General features: G+C 40.1%; 1 protein-coding gene across 3 annotated transcripts in view; it reads left to right on the top strand.

Annotated features, from left to right (window-relative positions):
- The window catches only part of obi1 (ORC ubiquitin ligase 1), a 46,023-nt gene that overhangs the window by 21,016 nt on the left and 9,141 nt on the right, over window positions 1-15,866 (top strand). For all 3 annotated transcript variants that reach the window (XM_055636781.1, XM_055636780.1, XM_055636782.1), the window contains exons 4-5: window positions 2,589-2,834; window positions 14,007-14,095. In XM_055636781.1, the coding sequence (XP_055492756.1) occupies window positions 2,589-2,834; window positions 14,007-14,095 (335 nt within the window). The remainder of the gene's footprint in view (window positions 1-2,588; window positions 2,835-14,006; window positions 14,096-15,866) is intronic.

The following is a 15,866-nucleotide window of genomic DNA, read 5'->3' as shown; positions in this document are numbered from 1 at the left end:
TTCAAGATTTCTTGTTACCCTAAAATAATTACAACCCATGAAATACTACTTGAGATTAATATAAAATACCAGTCATTTTGTGCACAAAGGTAGCATTAAGTTAATGGCCAAATATGTACTGTGATGATGATGGTGGTTGTTGTTAAATATTGGTCAGAACACCAGGGAAAACTTCCTTGCACACTTCTGAATAGTCTTATGCTCGCCTGATTGGGTGAGATAGGACATCAACTTGGTATATAAGAACATTAAACATGGGGGCAGAACCTGGCCATTTGTCCAATCGAGTTTGCTCCGCCAGCCGATCATGGCTGATCTATTTTTTTCTGCCAACCTCATTCACCTGCCTTCTCCCCATAACCTTTGGCATCCTTACTAATCAACAACTTTTCAATCTCTGCTTTAAAAATACCCATTATTTGACCTCCATAGGCGTCTGCGGTAATAAATGCCACAGATTCAACACACTGGCAAAAAAAATTCCTCTTCAAATAAAAGTACGTCCTTTTATTCTGAGATGTGCCCTGTGGTCCTAGACTCGCACTACTGGAACCATCCTCTTCACATTCATTCTATCTAGGCCTTTCATTATTTGGTACGTTTCACTGAGATCCCCTCTCATTCTACTAAACTCCAGGGAGTGCAAGCCCAGTGCCATCAAACGCTCCTCGTACGTTAACTCAATCATCCCTGGGAAAATTCTCAAACCTCCTCTCTACGCCAGCACATCCTTCCTCAGACTTGAGACCCAAAACTCCTCACAATATTCCAAATGTGATCTGATCAACGTCTCTTAAAGCCTCAGCATTACATCCTTGCTTTTATATTCTAGTCCACTTGAAATGAATGCTAACATTGAATCTGCCTTCCTTACTACTGACTGGACGTGCAAATTAACCATTTGGGAATGCTCAAGTTCCTTTACACCTCCAATTTCTGAATCATCTCTGCATTTAGAAAATAGTCTATGCTTTCATTCCTTCTACCAAAGTGCATGATCGTACACTTTGCTATGCTGTATTCCATTTGCAACTTTTTTGCCCACTCTCCCAACCTAACCTGTCCAAGTTCTGCAGACTTCCTGCCTCATTAAAACTGCTTGCCCCTCCACCTATCTTTGTATCATCAAATCTACTAACATCTGAAGTCAGACAAACCGGCCTATCATTTTCTTTCTTTTGCCTCGTTCCCTTCTTAAACATCGTAATTACGTTCAGGATTTTTCCAGTCCTCTTAACCATTCCAACTCTAGTGATTCTTGAAAGATCACTATTAATGCCTCTACAGTTACCTCTTTCAGAACCCTGGGTTGTACTCCATCTTTTCCAGGCGACTAATCCAACTTCAGACCTTTCAGCTTCCCAAACACCTTCTCCTTAGTAATAGCCACCGCACTCACTTCTGGCCCCTGACTCTTTCCGGCATGCTGCTGATGTCAGACTGAAGACTGATGCAAAAATACGTCATCAGTTTGTTCCCCATTAATTTTTTTTTTCTTTTTTTTTTCCAATTCAACTTTATTGTCATTGCACAGATACAAGTATAGGTACAACAAAATCACCACTTCTCCAGTGGCATTTTCCAACACCACTTGCTTTTCTTTTACTCTTTATACATCTGAAAAATCTTCTGGTTTCCTCTTGAATGTTTTTGGCTAGCTTGTCTTCATATTTCATCTCATTGCATTTTTAGTTGCCTTCTGTTAGTTTTCCTTCTAACCTTTGCCATATTCTCTTTGACTTCCTTTGTCAGCCACCGTTGCCTCATTCTCCAATAAGTATCGTTCTTTCTCATTGGGATGAAAAGATACTGCGTCTTCCAAATTAATCAAAAAATCTAGGGTTTCTATCCAGCTCCTCCCTTATGCCTCGATACTCAATGGTAATACCGAATCATCGAATTTTAGAGGGTCCCTATCAAATGGCAGGTTAAATTTCATCATATTATGATCACTGCCTCCTACGGATTCCTTCACCTTAAGCACCAACACCCTGTAATCAAATCTGGTTCATTACACAACATCAAACAGCTAACAATGGCTTGTTTCCTTCATCATCGTTACTTTTTTGCATATCTTTCATTAGTTTGTTCTATATCTCTCTACATCACCGTCTATATCGCTCGTTTCCCTTTTCCCGACTCTCAGTCTGAAGAAGGATCTCGACCCGAAACGTCACCCGTTCCTTCTCTCCAGAGATGCTGCCTGTCTGAGTTACTCCATCACTTTGTGTCTATTTTCAGTTTAAACCAGCATCTGCAGTTCCTTCCTACACATGCTTTTTTCTTTAATTGATCATGGTCCAATTTGGTTTCCTTTGACAAGCCATTTCTTTGTTTCACCTGACAAAAAGTAATTTCATTTGGTATCCATTCACATATTGGATGCTTTGCAGTATTTTGGAATAGAAAGGCTGTTCTGAGCAATTCCTCGGTGGCTATTTCACAAGACATCTTTCCATATTAGTCTGAAGAAGGGTCTCGACCCGAAACGTAGCCTATTTCCTGCGCTCCATAGATGCTGCCTCACTCGCTGAGTTTCTCCAGCATTTTTCTCTACTCACAAGACATCTTGGTCTTTTTACTTTTAGGAAGAAATTGAGTCCTTACAGAAAGAAATTGAAGACCTTCGTGGCAAAAATCTGAGCCTGGAGTCACAGCTGAAGACTGTCTTAGATCCAGCGGTGCTGCCAACCAAAGATAAGGGTGGAAAGCAGAGCCCGACTGGACAGGACAGTGTGCCTAATTTAACCAGTCAGCGGGAATGGAGAGCAAAGGTCAAAGCAGCCACTGAGATCTATGAGAAAACCAAAGTGGATTTGGATAAACTTAAGGAAGTATGTATTTTCCATGCATTTTAATTTTGGGGTTGTGACTGATGGAAATGTAATTTCCAGCAATGATTGCTTTTATCATAGAATTGTACTGCAAAGTAACAGGACCTTTTGGCCCACCTCTTCCATGCTGACCATGATGCCCATCTATGCTTAACCACATTTAGTTATTTCCAGCCCTATTCCACCACAACCTTCCCATCCATATATCTGTCCAAAAGCCTTTTAAATGTTGTAATTGCTTCTGCCTTCAACCTCCAGCACCTCATTCCAGATATTCCTCATCTTTTGTGCAGAGAAACCTAACCTTCCAATCTCGTTTAAATGTTCCCCCATCACCTTTAACCCCTATCCCACTTATGTGTCCTCGCTAATTACGCGACCTCGTGGTCGCGTTGAGGCGCAACGGTTAGCTGGCTCTTGCCCTAATCCCCGTGATAGCCCACTCTTCCCCCTTTTCCCCGAGCTCTCTCCCCACAGCCCCCACCCCCACCCCCATCCCCCGGCCCCATCCCCCATCCCCCCCCCCCCCCCCCCCCCCCCCCCCCCCCCCCCCCCCGGCCCCCCCCACCAATCCCCCCCCCCCCACTCCCCCCCCCCCCCCCCCCCCCCCCAACACACCCCCCCCCCCCCCCCCCCCCCCCCCACACCCCCCCCCCCCCCCCACACCATTCCCCCCCAAAAGTCACCCATGTTCTTCAAGGAAACTCCTGACCCACTGAGTTACTCCAGCATTTTTCGTCCCTATTGTGAGACGTGGTCTTTCCCTACACAAAACCAGGTCGACTCTTCCTAATCAATTCCTGCCTTTCCAAGTGAACACAAATCCTGTGCCTCAAAATCTTCAACAACTTCACTACCACTGATGAAAAGGTAATTGACTTCCTGATGAAGGAAAAAAGATTCTTAAACTATTTCTAGTTGTCTATCTCTATCTGAATTTCTCTTTAACACTGTTCCTATCTGAAGCTATAATCAAACATACTGGTAATTTGCCCTGTGCATGCCTTGCTTTCTCATTGTACAGTCCAAAAGTATACTGCAAACATGATAAAAGCTCCAGCTTTCCGTGTAATCACTCTTATCAGTGAAGTAAATTACAAGCAAGTTATTTGGTGCTGATGTGATACCCCTACACATTCCAATGAACTCACTTCCTTAATTCTCTTAGAAAATCCATTGGCGAATAGGGTATATCTGCGTTATATAGTGATATAATTATATTTCTAGTAATAGTCCCCATGGAGAGAGAATATTGTGTATTGTCAGGTGTACTGAGGTACCGTGAAAAGCTTTTGTTTGTGTGCTATCCAGTCAAAGAACAGAAATGAATGCAATCAAGCCGTCCACAGTGCACAGATAAAGGTTAAGGATACAACATTTATTGCAAGATACAATATTTATAATATAATATAATTTACATAAGCAGTGAATCTGCATAATTCACACAACACTAAGTTTCAGGGACGCATCTCACTGCATAACAGCAAACCAGAGCATTCCTCTTGGAGCACAGGAGGCTGAAGATTGATCTTATAAAATCATGAGGGGAATAGATAGGGTGAAGTCTTTATCCCAAGGTAGGGGAATCAAGAACCAGAGGACATAGGTTTAAGGTGAGAAGGGCAAGATTTAATAGGAACCTGAGGGGTATTGGTTTCACTCAGCAACTGGTGGTTATATGGACCTAGCTGCCAGGGGAGTTAATTGAGGTAGGTACGAAAACAGTATTGAAAAGGCACTTTGACAGGTATATGGTTTGAAAAGATTTCGAGAGCGATGGGCCAATTGCAGGCATATGGGACTATCCTAGATAGGGCATCTTGGTTGGCATGGGCAAGTTGGGACAAAGGGCTTTTTTTCCATGCTTGTAATACAATGGCTTACAAATTATGCGATCTATTTCATTTACCTAATGTTAATAAATATGATTTCTACATGTAGTAGGCATGTAATGTGTATACATGTGATATGTCAAGTATAAAAGATAGAATGTAAGTTAATTTATGTAACATAATTCGGAGCAGAAGGCTATTTGACCCATTGGGTCACTGCTGGTTCCCATGAGAGAAATCCCATCAGCCCTATTCTCCCTCTCCTTATTTCCCTGAATCCTTGCAACTTGTTCTCTCAAACATGTATATCATCTCCCCATTAATTATTTTGTCTACACTAATGGGTAACTTGCAGCAGCCAATTAACCTTTGTGATGTGGGAGAAACCCAGAGCAGCTGGCAGAAACACACACAAGACCCGAGGTCAGAATCGAAGCTGTATCCCTCGAGTTGCAAGTCTCCAGCACTAACTGGTGCAATGCCATAACATGGAAATGGGCCTTCATATCTGAACCTGTACAAAGTCAGCATGGATTTATGAAGGGGAAATCATCTTCTGGAATTTTTTGAGGATGTGACAAGTAGCATGGATGACCTTATCAAAGGCTTTTTGAAAGTCCAGATACACCACATCCACTGGCTCTCCCTTATCATAAGGGAGAGCCAGTGGATGGGGTGTGTCTAGACTTTCAAAATGCCTTTCACAAGGTCCCACACAAGAGATTAGTGTGCAAAATTAGAGCACATGGTATTGGGGGTAGAGTATTGACATGGATAGAGAACTGGTTGGCAGACAGAAAGCAAAGAGTAGGAATTAACAGGTCCTTTCCAGAATGGCAGGTAGTGACTAGTGGGCTGTCACAAGGCTCGGTGCTGGGACACCAGTTATTTACAATATATATTAACGATTTAGACGAGGAAATTAAATGTGACATCTCCAAGTTTGCGGATGATACTAAACTGCGTGGCAGTGTGAGCTGCGAGGAGGATACTATGAGGCTGCAGGGTGATTTGGATAGGTTGGGTAAGTGGGCAGATACATGGCAGATGCAGTATAATGTGGATAAATGTGAGGTTATCCACTTTGGTGGCAAGAACAGGAAGGCAGATTATTATCTGAATGGTGTCAGATTAGGAAATGGGGAGGTGCAACGAAACCTGCGTGTGCTTGTACATAAGTCGATGAAAGTAACCATGCAGGTACACAACAGGCAGTGAAGAAAGCTAATGGCATGTTGGCCTTCATTACAAGAGGATTTTAGTTTAGGAGCAAGGAGATCCTGGTGAGACCACACCTGGAGTATTATGTGCAATTTTGGTCTCCTGTTTTGAGGAAGGACATTATTGCTATTGAGGGAGTGCAGAGTAGGTTCACCAGGTTATTTCCCAGGATGGGGGGACTGATATATGAAAGAATGGGTCGACTGGGCTTGTAATCTATGGAATTTAGGATGAGAGGGGATCTTATAGAAACATAAAATTCTTCAAAGGACTGGACAGGCTAGATGCAGAAAAAATGTTCCTGATGTTGGTGGAGTGCAAAACCAGGGGTCACAGTTTAAGAATAAGGGGTAGGCCATTTAGGACTGACTTCAGGAAAAACTTCTTCGTCCAGAGTTGTGAATATGTGGAATTCTCTGCCACATAAAACAATGGAGGCCAATTCACTGGATGTTTTCAATAGAGAGTTAGATTTAGCTCCTAGGGCTAAAGGAATCCATGGATATGAGGGGAAATGCAGGAATGGGGTACTAATTTTAGATGATCAGCCATGATCAAATTGAATGGCTGTGTTGGCTCGAAGGGCCGAATTGCGTACGCCTGCACTTATTTTTCTATGTTCCTTGATAGAGCTCTACAATTTGTCCAACTTTCCTACTGGCCTACAATATTTTTCTGTTTGTGTAGTTCCAGTTTCTATTTTGACATTGCTGTTGCAATCTGTCTTTATATTCTTGTTTCTGTCCTTCCTGCCAGCGGATAGAGTGTCATGCTGGTTACAAAACCTTGCTTTTGATCACTGCTATTAAATGTCCTCATTCTCCTCTGCTTTAGCAATCTTGGTTTCTATAACAATTTCCGCCCCTGCCATTTGCTATAGTTACGCTCATCTACTTCCATTTATGCTGGGTGCTTATCTTTTATTTCTTTAAGAATCTTCAATATGTGAATTTTTATTCATTTCATTTAACTTCGTTATAAAGAAAGTAAATAGTAAGATCACAACATGGATCTTGATGGGACACCACAATCATATTCTGGCAATCTGCATGCTGTCTCAAAGTTCACTCCCTGTCTGTTCCAACTTTTTCTTTTTTTCCTGATCAGGTCAATATTTTCTTTTCAGTTTCTTCAGCTAACATACATTTTCAAACTTCAGATTCCTTGATGAAATCCACATAGATAAAACCCATAGTGATTTCATTTTCTACCATTTTAAATATCCTGCCAAAAGAAAAGTCAGGTTTCTTAGGCATCACCTTTACTAATACCTGCCTATTCTTTATGATCAGCTAATATTACAAAAGAATAATGCATTTCCCGATGATATATTTTCCGATGATATATTTTAAGCTAACTCTATTTTTTTCCTGGTTTTATCTTTGCTGCAGAACATGTATTAAAAATTAAAAATTAAGAATATGTATTAAAAATATATATACAGTGGCTTGCAAAAGTATTCATACCCCTTGAACTTTACCACATTTTGTCACGTTACAACCATAAACGTAAATGTATTTTATTGGGATTTTATGTGATAGACCAACACAAAGTGGCGCATAATTGTGAAGTGGAAGGAAAATGATACATGGTTTTCAAATTTTTTTACAAATAAAAAACTGAAAAGTGTGACGTGCAAAAGCCCCCCTGAGTCAATACTTTGTAGAACCACCTTTCGCTGCAATTACAGCTGTAAGTCTTTTGGGGGTATGTCTCTACCAGCTTTGCACATCTAGAGACTGAAATTTTTGCCCATTCTTCTTTGCAAAATAGCTCAAGCTCAGTCAGATTGGATGGAGAGCGTTTGTGAACAGCAATTTTCAAGTCAATTCAGAGATTCTCAATTGGATTTAGGTCTGGACTTTGACTGGGCCATTCTAACACATGAATATGCTTTGATCTAAACCATTCCATTGTAGCTCTGGCTGTATGTTTATGGTCGTTGTCCTGCTGGAAGGTGAACCTCCGCCCCAGTCTTAAGTCTTTTGCAGACTCTAACGGGTTTTCTTCCAAGATTGCCCTGTATTTGGCTCCATCCATCTTCCCATCAACTCTGACCAGCTTCCCTGTCCCTGCTGAAGAAAAGCATCCCCACAGCATGATGCTGCCACCATCATGTTTCACAGTGGGGATGGTGTGTTCAGGATGATGTGCAGTGTTAGTTTTCCGCCACACATAGCGTTTTGCATTTAGACCAAAAACTTCAATTTTGGTCTCATCTGACCAGAGCACCTTCCTCCACATGTTTGCTGTGTCCCCCACATGGCTTGTGGCAAACTGCAAACGGGACTTCTTATGGCTTTTTTTCAACAATGGCTTCCTTCTTGCCACTCTTCCATAAAGGCCCGTTTTGTGGAGTGCACGACTAATGTCCTGTGGACAGATTCTCCCACCTGAGCTGTGGATCTCTGCAGCTCCTCCAGAGTTACCATGGGCCTCTTGGCTGCTTATCTGATCAATGCTCTCCTTGCCCGACCTGTCAGTTTAGGTGGACGGCCATGTCTTGGTAGGTTTGCAGTTGTGCCATACTCTTTCCATTTTCGGATGATGGATTGAACAGTGCTCCGTGAGATGTTCAAAGCTTGGGATATTTTTTTATAACCTAACCTTGCTTTAAACATCTCCACAACTTTATCCCTGACCTGTCTGGTGTGTTCCTTGGGCTTCATGATGCTGTTTGTTCACTAATGTTCTCTAACAAACATCTGAGGCCTTCACAGAACAGCTGTATTTATACTGAGATTAGATTACACACAAGTGGACTCTATTTACTAATTAGGTGATTTCTGAAGGCAATTGGTTGCACTGGATTTTATTTAGGGGTATCAGAGTAAAGGGGGCTGAATACTTTTGCACGCCACACTTTTCAGTTTTTTATTTGTAAACAGATTTCAAAACCATGTATCATTTTTCTTCCACTTCACAATTATGCGCCACTTTATGTTGGTCTATCACATAAAATCCCAATAAAATACATTTACGTTTGTGGTTGTAACGTGACGAAATGTGGAAAAGTTCAAGGGGTATTAATACGCAGGTGTGTGTGTGTGTGTGTGTGTGTGTGTATATATTTATTATATATATGTGTGTATATACATATATCTAGCAATGTTACAAAATTTTGAGATTTTAAAAATCAAGTCTGCAATTTATCCCATCAGATAAAGCATAAAAAGAAGTTTAATTTGACACCTGATTCACTTTCATTTCTAAAGCATTTAAAAAGTTATGGCCATTTTCATACTCGGAAATTAGCATCTTGTTCCCTATTGATTTTCTATGGACATAACATTACTGTGATCGTGGACAGTCAAAAGCCCATAACTTTCTTAAAATTAAGAGAACTGAATGAAATTTTCAGCATTCTGAAACAAATATAAAATAAAATAGTCTGAAGAAGGGTTTCGGCCCGAAACGTTGCCTATTTCCTTCGCTCCATAGATGCTGCTGCACCCGCTGAGTTTCTCCAGCTTTTTTGTGTAACCCACATAAAATAATCTTACTTGGATGACCTGAAATTAAAGCATATAATTAGTTAGTTACGCAATTGTAGCTAATTCCAAACTTCAATTACTAGATCTAAACATCTATCAATTTCTTAAGAAATGATTAACATTTTTAAATGGCCTAAGTGTCCAAATAATATTCACAAAGAATTCACAATAAAACATGATTTTTTAAATCTCATTTACATTAATTTATAGGCCAAATGGAAGGAATTTAGTGTTCAATTACTGTAAATTAATGGCCATTTAAATCGGCTTTCCAGTGGGATCCTGTGGAACGCGCTGGTTTAGAACGTTCACATTGCGGTAGATTTGTGTCCCCAAATGCCCAGAAAAATACTGCGGGATTTAATGGGCCCCAAATGAGCTACTCGCAACATTAAACTTTGTATTAAGGGATCTTAAGAAGCCCTTTTTAATGTAAAAATAAACAACCTACCTTCCGTTGTCCCCTGTTTGAGATCCGGCCCATTGTCGGCAGTTGCGGGTTTAGAGGTTAATTTTTAACCTACTATAACAATGCTATAAAACCATTAAAAGTAAAAATAGCTCAAGCGACAGAATCTTCCAGCGATTTTTCGTCACCAACAAGGCTGAACAAGCTCGATTTGAACAGCCTAGGGAAAATCGTGATTTAAACCCACCCCCCTCTAAACGGCGCCAAAATCGCACACACGGGCTGGGACAGATCTTCAGCGACGCTTCAGGTAGGTTTTGCAACATACCTAATATATGTGTGTATATCTTATATATATATAATGTATTTGTGTGTATTTTTATATATATAAAAATATCCCTTCATTCCCAGTATATCCATGTGCCTTTCTAAAAGCCCCTTAAATGCCACTGTCGTATCTGCCTCAACCACCCAACTGGCAGCACTTTCCAGACGCCCACTCCTTTGTGTTTTTATACCTGCCTTCATTTGTAGAGGATTTGCAATGTGCTTTCTACTTTGTTAAAAATATTTGGGTGCAAATCATCTAGTCCAAAAGATTTGTTGCTCCCTTATGATTTTTTTCCCTATCATTACTGTTATGTTGTTGTGTTGTGATTTTATTTTACTTTTATGGCTCTTGTCCCTGATTCAGTATTTTCTCAGGGATGCCTCACGAGGTCTCCTCTCCACTGTAAATGCTGATGCATAATTATTAATGCCCACTACTTCCCTTTTTCCCAACCCATTCTGCCCATTACTTCCATGCTGGTCTCTGAAGCAATCGTCTGCTTCGTCCAATTTATTTTTTAGGCTTGTTATTTGCACATGCCCATTTTATTTTGAAAGGAATGAGACCATTCAAGTCAACCCACATCTGAAACTACTCCTGCTCTTTCTGAAGAAATATTTTTTGTTATCCATAAATTTTATAATATATGATTCCAATAATGGTCTGTGTGAAAAGTAATTGAAACCATTAAAATGCCTTTTGAGATGCTTAACAAATTATTTAACAATAATATCACAAAATCACAAAGTAGAGGGGGCCTCCACTGAATCCATCATGCCCATAATAAGGTAAGAGTGGGTGGGATGGAGAATCTACATTTCCTTTGCCTGACAATTCATCTTGGTAATCTTCTTGCATCTCTGAAACAATTAAAATTGGATAGTTAATTTGAGTTCTGTGCATTGCCTCTATATAATCCTTGGACAAGTTGGCTCTAATGTGATTCAGTACCTTGTGTAATGTTCCATTTAATATGTGGATGACATATTTTTAAGTTTAGATTCCAAATGCATTTTCCACTGGTTTTGTATTCAGAACCTTTTCATATCAATTTTGCATTGATCCTGGTCATGAATGCAAAATCTCCCATCCACACACTACACTTGATCCTAACCAAAATTAATCTCTTTCATCTATTTTTCTTGACATGAATCATCGTATCTTACTCTATAACAGCATGGTTTCAAGCTGTGGAAACATTTTAGGACCAGGTTTTAAGTTCCAAGAAAATCAGGATGAATAATCTTTCACAATATGGAAATAGCTTGTGCATAACCCTATAAGCAACCATTAGAACATTAGAAACAGAAAATAGGTGCAGGAGTAGGCCATTTGGCCCTTTGAGCCAGCACCGCCATTCAATATGATCATGGCTGATCAACCAAAATCACTACCCATTCCTGCTACCCGTTCCTACCCGTTCCCTTGATTCCATTAGCCCTAAGAGCTATATCTAACTTTCTTGAAAACATCCAGTGAATTGGCCTCCATTGCATTCTGTGGCAGGGAATTCCACATATAGACAACTCTGGGTGAAAAGGTTTTTCTTTATCTCAGTCCTAAATGGCCTACCCCTTCTTCTTAACCTATGACCCCCTTCTGAATCCCCCAATATTTGGAACATTTTTCCTGCATCTAGCCTGTCCAATCCCTTAAAAAATGTACATGTTTCTACTATAAGATCCTCTCTCACCCTTTTAAATTCCAGTGAATATAAGCTTAGTAGATCCATTCTTTCATCATATGTCAGCCCCACTAGCCTGGGAATTAACCTGGTGAACCTACGCTGCACTCCCTCAATGGCAAGAATGTCCTTCCTCAAATTAGGAGGCCAAAACTGCACACAATATCAAAACTGCACACAAACATTGTTAGAAAGCTATACTTCATTCTGTATCCAAAAATCTATTTATTTGTTTTTTGACCCATTGATTTTAGCGAGGTATTTGACCAAAATCAAACGAGGTTTCAGAAAAATATTGCTCAAAGAATGGCTAGAATGTGGATAACTATGTTCCTTGGAAATATAAAGTATGAGAAATACTCTGCAGGTCAGGCAGCATTTGTGGAGATAGAAATGGAATTGTTTTTTTCCCACAATTTACAGTAAATAATATAGCTGGTTTTCTGGGATCCCAATAAGACGATGTGAAGGAAGAAAATATTAATGGGTTATGCTGCAAGAATTATATGTGATAATAAGTGAGGAAATTGTTGGGAGAGCAGGGGCTTGTTGATCCAGTTTATGTTCTCTGTTCCTCGGCACGAGTCATCTCAGATTTTGACTCTTTGATGTTAGACGCATAGAATTCTCTGACGCTCTGCAAGACATTAGATGTTCAAGACATTATTAGCTTTAGCTTCAGTCTATTCTTTAAAATATTTTTGTGAGTTTTTTTTAACCTTTTTCACTTGGTTGAGGATAGTACTTGGGAGTACAGCTTAGACGAAGCTACAGTGCCTGTTGTTGAGACTTAATTATGTACACATTGAAATTCCGTGTGTGCTGAACTACTTTATTTTCTCCATTGATATTCACTGAACTCTGTTAGTCCTACTCTTTTAAATTGGTGTAGACCCAGATGAGAAGCTGAAGATGTTGAAGAAATCAATAAGTGTGCTACTTTAGTAGTGGACTTGGTACCAATCCACCATTGGTATGTTCATTCTTTACAGATATGTTCCAAACCCATAAAACCCATTAGTGAAATCGAATCTTGTAAGGCCAGTGGAATAAGTCTTGGAGGGTATATTTTGCTTGTGTGAAATGCTGCATCATCATCTGTTGTAATATGAAGAAAGGTCAATGTTTGCTGCAAAATTGCATTTACACCTCAAATACTGCCTTTTAGCATTAACTTTGGTCTAATGTGACATGAAACTTGAATTAATGCTTTTCCTCTCTTCCTAGTAGCTGGTGAGGAGCAATTTTCTTGAAGTATGCACATTGTCATTGAGTACTATGGATGTTCAAATCAGTTGTTCAACAAACATTTTACTTTCAGCACATTCCCTTGATGTCTTGTGATTGACTCCTAGCTGCCATTAAAGTATTAAAAACATACACTACATTTTTGCTGTAAAATATTAATTTCCAAAATGTGTTTTAATTCAAACTGGTGAGTCTTGAAAGGAAGGGAAAGATCTCTCAAAGGTGCACCCTGTCCTCAATCACATGATTTTAAGCCTTGGATACATGTGCATGTCATTCATTAGACAATAGGTGCAGGAGTGGGCCATTCGGCCCTTCAAGCTAGCACCGCCATTCAATGTGATCATCCGTACCCTGTTCCTGCCTTCTACCCATATCCCCTGATTCCGCCATCTTTAAGAGCCCTATCTAGCTCTCTCTTGAAAGTATCCAGAGAACTGGCCTCCACCCTCTGAGGCAGAGATTCCACGGACTCACAACTCTGTGTGGAAAAAGTGTTTCCTCATCTCCGTTCTAAATGCCTTACCCCTTATTCTTAACCTGTGGCCCCTGGTTCTGGACTCCCCCAACATCAGGAACATGTTTCCTGCCTCTAGCGTGTCCAAACCGTAATAATCGTATGTGTTTCAATAAGATATCCTCTCATCCTTCTAAATTCCAGAGTATAGAAGCTCAGCCGCTCCATTCTACCAGCATATGACAGTCCCGCCATCCCGGGAATTAACCTTGTGAACCTACGCTGCACTCCCTCAATAGCAAAATACATTTTTGACTGCATTCTTAGTTAGGTATGGGTTTTGATGGTCAAAACAGTCACCATAAAGATACGTCCCATCAACAATGTTGTTGAACTGGTCAATTTTACTTTGAACAATTTAGTGTAAAGCTTCTTCTTTGCATTCTTTCAAGATCCAGAATAATGCTTTGATGCTTTCAATTTTTTTCCCTCTTAGGCAAACCGAAAACTTCGTATGCAAAATGGTGATCTTGTGCGAGAGAATTTGCATCTGAAGGCTGAAGTGGAAAACAGATCTCCACAAAAGTAAGTATGATTGCTATGCTAAAAGAGCAAGGCTGGTTGTAAGCAAACTGTTAACACGGTGACTGTAATACACTAATTGTCAATTGTGTACCTCTGACCAGGTTTCAAACAAGAAAGTGAGAAATGTGATCTTAAACGGTTTATATGCAGGTGCATGCCTTTGAAAACGCTCTACTTGCAGTTTTACATTTCCAAGACTTAATGTTCATTGAGTCCAATCCTAAACCTTGGGCAGGGGTTGAGGGAGAGAATTCCATAGATTGAAGCCTAAACAGAAGCTTCAGTGTTCAAAACCAGAATCTGAGGATTCTGATGCCTGTTGGTTCCCATCCAACTTATATCCTGCTTGGGCTTGGAGTGATCTTTCTAAACCTTAAATGTAATTGGAAACAATTTACTTAACCAAAATACTTAAGCTAAATTATTAAGTGTAGAAAGGAACTGCAGATGCTGGTTTACCCTGACGATAGACACAAAGTGCTGGTTAACTCAGCGGAACAGGCAGCATCTCTGGATCGGAACGGGTGACGTTTTGGCTAGAGACCCTTATTCAAACCGAGTCAGGGGAGAGGGAGACACAAAGTTAAGGTGTGGAAATGAGACATCGAAGGGAATGCAGTTCAAGGAACATGTAGAATAGATCATTTTTAGCTAGTATAAGGTGGCAACAAAGCTTATACCCAGTGGTATGAATATTGATATCTCTAACTTCAAGTAACCCTTGCTTTCCCTCTCTCACCTCGCCTTTCCTAGGTCTCCGACTAGTCTGATTGTCCCACTGATTTAATTTTATCTCCGTATGCTTTGTTGCCACCTATTCCTTCTATCCAGAGATGCTGCCTGAATAACTTCAGCATTTTGTGCTTATCTAGGTTAAATCATTGGTGTTTTATCAACCAAGGGAAGAAAAGCTACATTTGAAATAAAACCATCTCACTATGTCTGACTCACAAATGGCAAATAGTTTCCAATTCAAGGTGAATTGGAGATACCTAGTTGGAACAACAGACTTAAATTAAACCTCTAACGGTCCAAGTGTTTAAACTTTGAATATACTTTGTCCAATGATACTGTAATCTTTATGGGACGTATTTATTAGGTGACTGTTTTGACCACCAAAACCCGTACCTAACTAAGAATGCAGTCAAAAATGTATTTGGAATAATTTGAAACTGCAATGTAAACGCGGGTGCTGTGCACACTTGGTTATCTTTCTGACAAACTGTTGTTTCATGTTTTAATCAAGGAAGCAGCTGCTTTCGTTATTGACTTTACTGAAATCTTTTCATTTAAAGATGGAAGAATAAAAAAATTCTCCCTTTACATGGGTAATTTTACATATTTCCTTCTTGATTGTCAGCGTTCTGAAGGGCGTTCTTGTAGAATCAAAAAACATTTCCCATAATGTTCCATCTTCTTCAATTGTTAGTCTTTGGGGAAACCTACCAGTATTCCATGTGTGAGCATTTGGGGAGAACATTTTATTACGGTTAGAAATACTAATCCAAGCATACTTGGACAGCTGAGAAAGGCAAGTATCTGCACTCTTCCAGTCTTGGTCTTGTGATTTACTCTAATTCATTCACTCTTTTGATGGAGTATCTTTATCTACTGGCTTCAAACTGGAATTCTCTCCCTCAACCCATGCCTCTGCACCTCTCTGAGAAGTTTATAGCTTACCTGAAAGTTTTTGATCCTATAGCTTAATATCTTGCACGCTTGGTTTCACATTTATATTTTAGCCTTCCGTGAAGCTACTGGAGAACTCGCC

Source organism: Leucoraja erinacea, chromosome 6 (assembly GCF_028641065.1).
Source record: "Leucoraja erinacea ecotype New England chromosome 6, Leri_hhj_1, whole genome shotgun sequence".
Taxonomy (NCBI): domain Eukaryota; kingdom Metazoa; phylum Chordata; class Chondrichthyes; order Rajiformes; family Rajidae; genus Leucoraja; species Leucoraja erinaceus.
The sequence above is the reverse complement of the archived record's forward strand: the minus strand, read 5'-3'. Positions and strand labels throughout refer to the sequence as shown.